Source organism: Hylaeus anthracinus, unplaced genomic scaffold, assembly GCF_026225885.1.
Source record: "Hylaeus anthracinus isolate JK02 unplaced genomic scaffold, UHH_iyHylAnth1.0_haploid 12002, whole genome shotgun sequence".
NCBI lineage: Eukaryota > Metazoa > Arthropoda > Insecta > Hymenoptera > Colletidae > Hylaeus > Hylaeus anthracinus.
The window spans coordinates 1,372,090-1,382,167 of record NW_026534349.1 but is presented as its reverse complement, the minus strand read 5'-3'; the positions used below and the strand labels follow the sequence as shown (position 1 = coordinate 1,382,167).

The 10,078-nt window shown below is 38.7% G+C and overlaps 1 protein-coding gene across 2 annotated transcripts; it reads left to right on the top strand.

Moving 5' to 3' along the window:
* The first annotated feature begins 63 nt into the window (after positions 1-63).
* On the top strand, positions 64-6,749 carry LOC128892146 (atrophin-1-like). Of its 2 annotated transcripts, none has more exons than XM_054152303.1 (7): positions 64-465; positions 1,075-1,372; positions 1,455-1,590; positions 1,680-1,799; positions 1,880-1,980; positions 3,088-3,498; positions 4,937-6,749. In XM_054152303.1, exons 2-7 carry the CDS (start codon positions 1,160-1,162, stop codon positions 6,404-6,406), a joined length of 2,451 nt encoding a protein of 816 aa, XP_054008278.1. In that variant the 5' UTR covers positions 64-465; positions 1,075-1,159; the 3' UTR covers positions 6,407-6,749. The 2 variants fall into 2 exon arrangements, with proteins under 2 accessions (XP_054008278.1, XP_054008277.1); XM_054152302.1 differs by having other exon boundaries at positions 65-465; positions 1,088-1,372.
* The last annotated feature ends 3,329 nt before the right edge of the window (positions 6,750-10,078 follow it).

The window sequence follows — 10,078 nt, the reverse complement described above, 5'->3', positions numbered from 1 at the left end:
ACGTTTACGCTGGTGAATTGATCCGCGTGTAATAGTACGTTCCGTATTATCTTACAGTTTAAATCAAATCTAATAAGCTTTTGTATTCGGAACATTGTATGTTGGTCCAGTAAGGAATCAGAAATAATCCTTTCCAATGTAAGAAATGTCTACGAGTTTCCTTCCGCGAGGCTGGAAACGTAGACAACGGTCGAATTGGATCGAAAATTTAAAATCTGAGAAATTAGCGCCCTGAACGGCGCGTACGACCGCCATCTTGTAAAAGTGTCTCTGTAGTGTTTGGAGGTTTAGCGAGAAGGAACAGCAGCTTCGCCGGAGGCTGGAAGTCCTTTTGAAGTGGTTGCAACGGTCCTTGGCAGTCCCTGGGCACCCAGGTGACCTCGTGCGAGGCCAGGGTACCTTCAAGCTGCTAGGACAAACCCACGGCCAGGAAACTCATTTACACGCCCGACTCTCGCGAAGATGGTGAGCTCTCTTTTGCACGAAGATTTTCATCTAACCCTTCGACAAACCGATTTTTCATTCGTGAACGAATTTTCATATTGACGCGATATCTCGCGTGCAGGACATCGATGCACTAGACGATGTCTCTGTTAAGTGTAGGCGATGATTTAACCTGTATAGATGCCTCGAATTTCAGTGTCGAACGGACAACTCTTGCTTGTCAATATTTTTATTAGGTTGGTGCATATGAGATATCGTTTTTTTTTCTTTTTGCATTTTAAGTTTCGCGGTACGATAACATGAATTAAACGACGTTGTCAGTTTTCGAACTGTACATTAGACTGGAAGAAGTTTGTTAATTGAAAAAAAATTGGCACTTAATGTTTCCTATATTTCATAACACAGGCAGTCATACGATTTTTTTTGAGAAATTAATGTAGCTGTGGTAAATAACATGTAGCATATGACAACATACAGAGACACATGTAAACTATATCAAACATCGAGCTATAAAATCTTGTAATGTGTGAATATATGTAAATTCTTGACAATGTTTTAAAATGTATATATTACTATTTGTTTATATTTTATACAATTTACTAGCTCTTTGTTTTGTTATTTTAATATTAGTCGTACTATTTAGAGTTCGGCATCAACGGGTGGAACTGAGGGGTCTAGTCCAGCCTCTAGCCCTGCCTCGGCTACAAGTCTCACTATGGCTGCTCCAAAATATGGTACATTAGTACCAAATCGTATCTTCGTAGGTGGTATCTCAGCTAACACCAGCGTAGAAGAACTTGCTCAACTTTTTTCCTCTTATGGCAATGTAAAAGCTACAAAAATAATTGCTGATCGCGCTGGTGTCTCTAAAGGCTATGGATTTGTTACATTTGAAACTGAAGAGGAAGCTAAAAGGCTTCAACAAGAGGTTTGTAATGGATATTTGTTTCTGTTCAATATTGAAGCATAAAAGGAATTGTACTGATAATTATAAATTGTTTTGCTTATAGTCTGAATGCATTGTGTTAAGGGAAAGGAAACTAAATATAGCACCTGCAATTAAAAAGCAACCATTCAATAGATCTTTTGATGGTGGTTCTGGATCTCCACCCTCTGTGCCTACTAGTCCTTACTATTATACAAATGGTCAGTATACTTTACCATTGAATGTTTACATTTTTAGTACATTATTACAACATTGGTTTCTTTATTTTTTCTTTCTTATTTTTTATTAGGTATGGGTCTTACGTACCAGAATGGAATGACATTTTACAACACAACAGCTCCCGCACCAACGACACCAATTGCTCCTCCGACCGATCCAGCAACTATTTATCAAGCCACAGGAGTGTTTGGTAAGTTTTCAAATAAAATTGTAATCTTTCGTGGTAAAGTTCGAGCGATTCTAATAAAAAAGTTTTACTTGAATGATTAGGACCACAAGCTGCTGGTCATCAAACATTTGCACCTGTGATGTACCCATGTCCTGCTCCATCTCTCTATATGCCACAGCAGTATCAGTATTCGCCCATACCGGTGAGTAAAACATCGAATGAACACTCTGCCAATCTCTTTCTTCGATACTTCCCTTATTTGGGCCCTATGTATGAATTGAACATCCTATGAATTGTCCACGGGCATAGCTTGTATTTATATTAAACGGTAAATCGGTTGCGGTTTGACAGACAAATGGTTTGATGGGAGAAGCCATACCACCGGCGTTTCTACCCAACCCTCAGCAAATGCCTACTTACGTCCTTCTCGACGCTATACAGTATTGAGGTCTAAAGGTACATGGTCTATGCTAAATGACTAGCATGCAGCGCATCATCCCTGTGCGTTTTTCTTTGTCAGTCTTCTGCATGGCCTATCAATGCATGCACACTTGACATTCTTTCATAATCCATGATTTCTATTAATAGTTTTTCATACGAGTTCTTGCGCACAAGTTTCTTACATTTTATGTAATTCATCTATTCATCGAATATGTATTCCTTACGCTTACCGCAACCAAAATTTTACTACACTATTGAATGTCGCAAATGTTTTTTCGACAGCGTGTCTCACAATGCAGCATCTATATCACATTTTATCATATTATTCTTTTATACTACGACTTATCTGTTGCATAGAGAATACGGAACAATGTACCCGTAACACATGGTGCGTATCACGTTTTAAGGTGATTTTTGTTTTAAGATACTTTTTATATGTATCGTGTCCTCGCAAATATTGTTCGTTTTTCTCGAATCACTCCATAAAAGAGTAGGAGTTAGAATAAACTTGCACGTAACAAGCACTACATAATGCGTATGTTTATATTATAGGCATGCGCAAAAAAATGAGTAAAGTCGACTCGAGGTAATGTATAGAATATTCGAGAGTTCTTCGAACGCTATATTCATTTCTGAAGACTCTTGTTTCATAGCATGTACATTGACCTTAGTACTCCACGACGAGACTGATCTCTTTTAGAATCGCGAATGAACTTGTAAAGAGAGAAACACTCGGAGAGAAACTCGTCGAAGACATTCCCGATAATGTACAATATTTTTTGTGTAAAATAGATGTTTCTCTTAATTTTATGCACTGTCACGTGTAAGTGCGAATGCATCATCGTCGAATTCTCTTTTTTCTGTGCAGTACGAGACGTATTATGCAGGGGCGACCGCCGCCGGAGCTCACCCGTACTTGTACACCACTAGCAATTCGCAAAGCAACACCAGCGGCGGTAACAGCAATTCCGGAAGTGGCAACAATGGCACAGGGGCAACCAGTCCACCGACAGGTCCGCCGCCGCCGCTTCCATCTTTGCTTCCACCACCACCCGCGCATTTTTACGCCCCTGCTGCGCCACCACCGCATCATCATCCACCGGTGCCTGCAGGCCCTCCTCCTCCGCAGATGGATCACGTTTACTACTCTTTCACAACCGGACCCCACCCACCGCCTCCACCACACGCGCCCATGGGATTAACCGATCAGCAGTTGTTTTACCCCACCGATACCTCGTGTCAGCAAACGTCGTCTGACGGTCAGGCTGCTCCACAGGACGTAAGTTAACATTCTACTTTTATTAATATACATTCTTTATTTTATAAAAGCGATAGTAGGTTGCAAATTCAACTCTTGCATGATTCGTTCAGTAAGCTTTGTCTCCTTTATACGGAGTTACACCCGGTTGCATTAATCCTTAGACAATCAGAGAGTCTTAAATAGCATTCATCGATTCAATTAAATGAAGGAGCTATTATCAAAATAAGAGAGGATCCTTGATGATCGCTATTGTGGTTGTTTGAGGGTTAATCCCCCCCCCCCGGGGGGGGGGGGGTATCCTGGCTTCGTTCACATACTTGAGTATGCATTTTAATACCTGGAACTTAAACACCACGAGTGCCAACAAGATTAGAATTTCAAGTTTATTATATATTATCAATTCAATGTGTCAAGACTGAATAAACTTAGCACAAAGGAAATAGAAATAAAGAATGAATGTTTTAATTTAGACACTTTCAGTTGCACTTGAACGTGAAAAATAAGTTTCGTGAAACTTTATATTGATTATTGCGTGTGTAAAGACTATATAAAAGTGGGTGACCTTCTACTGAATGCAGGCTTAGATAAGCCTCGCTTGCTAAAGTATATCATGCTAAGAACAATCTCTGTCAATAGCATTGAGATATTAAAAGTATATTTGCATTTAATATTCTATTATACGAAGTATAAGCAGCATATATTAGTTTTCTAAATAAAGATTGGAAAATAAAAATTAGACGAAACTGAATTAATTCACTCGTGTAAGAAGTATTCAGTTTAATTCTTGAACCAACCTATCTCAAACTTTAAATGTCGCGTCAAGACTAACAGAGTATTCTTTTCATTTTATAGCTACTCGTGCGGCCTACATATACGTTACACGTATTGAATTTATTCTCAAACCGCATTGCTACACATTTAATAAACAATAATATGTTCCTTGGATACAGGGAACTTCCATTGGAATTTAAGATTTAGATATACCGTTGCTATTGACCGTAGCGTGAACCAAGCCATGAATCCCTTAAAATAGAACGCGTTTGGTTTTAACTCTTAGACAGAACCTGCAATACTACCCTCTCCAGTAAGGATAGCTAAATTAATTCAATATTTAATATGTGCATGGAAGAACAAATGATGAAGATAAAATGATCGTCACATATTTTTATTTAACACGTTAAACGCGGCGTCCTCTAGCAAACCCATCTCTGAAGCGTTTCAATAAATTACATTAATAAAGATAGTTGTAATTAGAAGAAGTTACATATTAAGTATTATAGTATGGTTAAACGGCTCCGTGTTGAACGTGTTAAAAGAAATTATTTTTCTAAAGATGTGGTGATAACTTTGTGCAAGTGTGTATAGCATTTAGTAATAGTATCCACGAGCAAGTGAACATAATCATTGCTGTCAAAGGGTCATCCGTGAAAACTATCATCTGTGAAATAAACCGTAGGATTCTCGTTCGACATCGAGCCACTCGGAGCAACCACATGGTGAAACACAGGCTGCTACAGGGTCAGCTACACCCCTGGTGTCCTTAATGCCCGTGAAATTCCCCATGTCTGGTCGTTACGCCAATTATCATCCGATCGCGATACATACCGGGAACTTGTACAGTTCGCAGACATGCTTAAACGAAAACGACGATTGCAGTGGCAATCAGATGCATTGTAGGGCCATCGTGTATCACCCGGTTTACATTCCACACACGCATACACCATCGTATCACAACGCATCGGGCGGTACCAGCTTGCTACCGACCCCGCCGTCGGTGTCCCAGCAGCTGTTCGACTCTACCAACAAAGGTCAGAGTTACAATTCCAGGGACTACGGGAAGTCAGGGCCCGCGAACGGACAGAACAGTTATACGAAGTCTCAGAATCACGGGATCGCGTTGTCTCATCAAACCCCGTCGTTCGTTAAAGCTCAAAACTTGGGAAACTCACAGTCTTACAAGCACAGTAACGCGGACGGTGGTTACAAGTACTCGTCGCCGTCGATGGCCTCGCGATTCCCCATGCAATATAACAGAAGAACGGCTGGTTCCACCGTGGGCTCCCCGGCTTGCTTCGTGGCGCAAAAGTCCGACGGCTACAATCCCCAGACGCACGGTGGCGTGCAGAGATCCGGGAACTTCGCTTCGAATACGTCCGGTCAGTCGTACAACCCCGCGTACGCGGGTTCGCAGTCGCGAATGTTCAACGCGAGCCAGTGCTTTGATTACGCGAACGGTCGCAGGAGCAATGATCAGTATTTCGACGGTAGCGCGACAAGGTCGAACAACTATCGTAAGAACGCGGCGAACAGCTACAGAAGCAACAACGGACAGACGGAACACGGAAACTGTTCTAGCGGACAGTCGAACGAGACTTACAATCCGATCGAGACTGATAATAACGTTACTCAGGGGGTACAAGCGGTAGATCCTAGCAATAGCTTGGAGAAGCCGGTGAGCCCACCGCCAGCGCCGTATTCACCCATGACAAGACCTCTTCCAACTTTGTCACCACCCACCTCCCAGGTCCAGTACTATACTACGGCGCAAAACCGTTATCAGCCATCCCTAGCCCCGTCCCAACACCAGCAGCAACAGCAACAGCAACAACAAGCCAGCCAGCGTCGCTACACCATCGCACCGACGCTCTCCGCCAGTCGCAAACCTACGGAGAAGTACTCGAGCTCCGGTTCCGCTCAGACTACCGCCATGCTGCGACAAAGCAAGTACAAGGTGAACGGGATCATGCAGACCGGGAACAAGGTCTCCGACGACAGTCTTGGCGGGGCTGGAGACGCTCCACCAGGTGTTGGAAGAATGCCCATCACGCCGCCAGGAACGCCGCGGGCTCATCATCCCGGTCATCCAGCAGGGGATCAGAATCAGCTGAGCGACACGTGCCATCAGATGCAAACTCTGACCCTTTGAATGCTTCTTTTTCGAATGCGCTTCGATTGTTCGTTTTCTTTTCTTTCTTTATTTTGTCCTCCGATTCTTCTTTTCGGTCATCTCCACTACACAATGGACACACACACACACACACCACACATCACACACCACACACCACACAGCGGACACGAGACAGAGCGCGCGTGTATCGCGATTTCGAAGCCGTATGTAAAACAACGTCGGTCCAGACGGTTAAAATCTGCGTATATTCGACAAACCTGCATAAGCATACGTATACATATATATATATGGTATAACAGCGTACGATTCTTCTCTTGTGATCTCAGTCCCTAAATACAAAAAGAACAAAAAAAAAAAAGAATACATGAAAAGAATAACTAGACACACGTGGACTTGTAAATTATAAATTCTTCGGTAAATTATCAAACATACTAAATTGTTAAGCATTTATAAAAAAAAAATATATATATATATATTAAAAAAATTAAGATAAAATATGATATTTAAAGATTATTATGTTAGTTATTGAAAATGATATACATGATTATTATATATATAGACACACACTCAAGTATGTTATATATATATATATGTATCAAAGAGGACAGTTACATTATCTCTTAAAAGGAGACGAATGTTAACGAGACGAGAAAAATTATATATCTTAAAAATAGATAATACAGGTACGCTACATTATTTAAATCTATAGTATGCAGTATTTGACGTTATACGCGCGATAGGCTCGGCAAAAAACATTGAATCTCACGAGCAAGGCTAGAGTAGGATAGACGGATAAATACAGATGATAGAACAGAAGAAAACTTCAAAAAAAGAAAAAAAACAAATAACGTTGTTATCGTACAAAGACGAGCGATTTGTTATGTGTTCAAAAAGAAAAAAAAAGAATATGCAAGAAGGGGTAAATAGGGAGGCAGAATAGAGTTGAGTTTCGTAAAACGGTTGCTCAAGGCACTGCCACATCTCTCGTTTTTTATTTTCTACCTGAAACATGGTACACAGTACTTATAGTTTAATTAGAGTAACCGTGTGATGTATTCTCACGCAATTTTTCGAAACGGTAGCGGACACTAATTTATTGTTCTACTTTCTTTTTCCCCCCGACAAATTCTCCGCGCAAAAAAGAGTAAACGAAAAAAGTTCGTAAATAGCTGTTAACAAACGAAAAATGAAAAAAAAAAAAAAGAAAAAGAGATGCCCCATACCCAAACGAATACGATAAAAATAATGAAAAAAATATATGTAATAATGAATTAAAAAAAATGTGTCGGCTGTGAGCTTCCAAGCAAATAACAATAATTAAATTATTATAATATAAAAAGTTAAATAATATTCTACCTAATTGTTATGAACATGAATTTCTTTTATCTATAACGAGAAATTTGTTATCTCATATCTCGCATATTGTAGCTATTATTGTCTATTTAAAACGAGGGGAAAAAGACGAAATAACTGGGTAACGGAACCGAAGTGACGCTGTGATTTAGATATCGCGGCGATTGTAACGGAGAGACGCGAAATAAAAAAGAGAGTGAGACGTAGAGAATGAGAGCAAGGAGAGAGAAAAAAAAAATATATATCCGAGGGATGATACGTAGATGACACGACAAAGGCCTAGAACGCGTAGATCAACCTGTGAGTCGTTAAGAAGGAAATTAATTTATTGAGAAAAAAATGCAAGAGTGCCTTCTATTTGTTTTCGTGATTATATTGTTGAACATTTGTTGCGTTACGTTCCAAGAGCCTCTAATGTTGTTATAAGAAAAAAAAAAGATGTTTGAAGAATGTTGTTCCTCTATTTATTTATTGATTTACGGGCTGCGCAGCCCGCCAGCACCCAGCGAATTTGAAAGTGTGAAAGTATGTTGTTAGAAGAGGGAATTCGGGAAAGAGGATTACTTAGATGAAAGGAATTTTACAGGAATAATAGAGAAATACGAATAGAGCAAAGGAAGAATTATAATCGCATGTACGGCATTCGAGTCGCATGACCCCTTTTCTTTTTCATTGTGGTCGTTGTAAACGATATTGTAACAATGTAATCGAAGAAAGGAGCAGCTCGTTTCGGCACCTATTTCTATGTATGATACACGAAAGATATCTCAGCAATATACATATATAAATATATATATATATACATATATATATAAATATTAACAAATAAACAGACAAAAAAAATAACTTATACCGGAACGGTATATGGAATGCGAGTAAGACAAAGCGCGTATTTGGGTGTGCGTGTGCGTGAATCTGGATAGGTGGCTGTGATTATTGCGTGCAAGTTTAAAAAAAAAAAAAAAAACGAGACGAAGACAGTTTACGTGTGTAAGCATCCGTGTGTTAGTGCATCGATGCTGTTTCTCTCACACACTACACACGCATATTTCATACACGTATACATATACGCATACATACCTACTTATTAACATGCATCTATGTGAAAGAGAATGCGCGAAAAGTGCGATTCTATGTTTAGTTTGGTACTGGTCTTGACGAATGTAGACGAACGTATTAGGAATGGAACTGCTTGATAGCGGTTATTACCCACGTACTAAATTCAACGTAGAATGGTGCTGATACGATATAAAATATAATATATACTTCGCAAAGTATATTATAATATAAAAGGAGTCTAAGATAGATATTAGCGGGTATGCGTAGTTGAATATAGGAATATAATTGATGTATATTGTACACGGTGTAAGAGGTGTGCTTTTTACAATTGTGGATTAGTATAAGTTTCTCGTATTCTACGTTACATGCGATACGCATTGCTGAACTCACCGAGGCGACCTTGGAGAACTTGGTCGAAAAAACTCTACAAATGGTTTCTTATGTTTCATCTCCTTTTCTAAATTTCTGCTATTTATAGTACTACTAGGACACGTTATGGCCTAATTATGAAAAAGTTACAATAATGAAGTGCTAGATCAATAGTCGGATACTTTAAGAGTGTTAAACTATTTTATTGCAGCATTCTTAGAGAGTTATCATAGAGAATTCCGTTTTTTTTTTCGCTTATCGGTCTATGATAACTTTGTTATAATGGTCGGTTGTAATTTAATAACTAAGTATATCAATTATCAAGTCCGTTGAGTTTGTTTTCTAACAGAAATGAACAAAATATATTCCACAATTTAGAAAGCACGCCTTCTAAAATACAGAACTTGATGTATTAAAAAAACATAAATTATACACAAAATGACACGTAGGTTGTACGACAAAAAACTATCTAAGTACTCGATGATAATAAAAAAAAATATATTACATATAAAAGATGCATATATTTAAAACGAAATAAAGACATCTGCGCATAAACACATTATATAGATGGAAAAATATAGTAAAGAAAAAGGTATAGATTAAAATAAGTGTGAATCTTTCCTGCAAATATATAATAATAAAATCTCATTAAAGATATAAAATATACAATACTCCAATATATGTATACATTGTATTTGTGAATGTACCTTTCTTGTTCAGTTGCATCTACTTTTTATTCTTTTTTGTAATGGAAAAAAAGTAGAATAGTAAGTGGAATCGAAATGAATATGCTCCTCCCTTGAATAGATCGGATGTTTTATTGATTCAAGATCGTTTCAGTAATACATTTTACAATTAAGTCCTATTCATTATTTAGTCTTTTCACGTACTAAATAAACGATATTAATC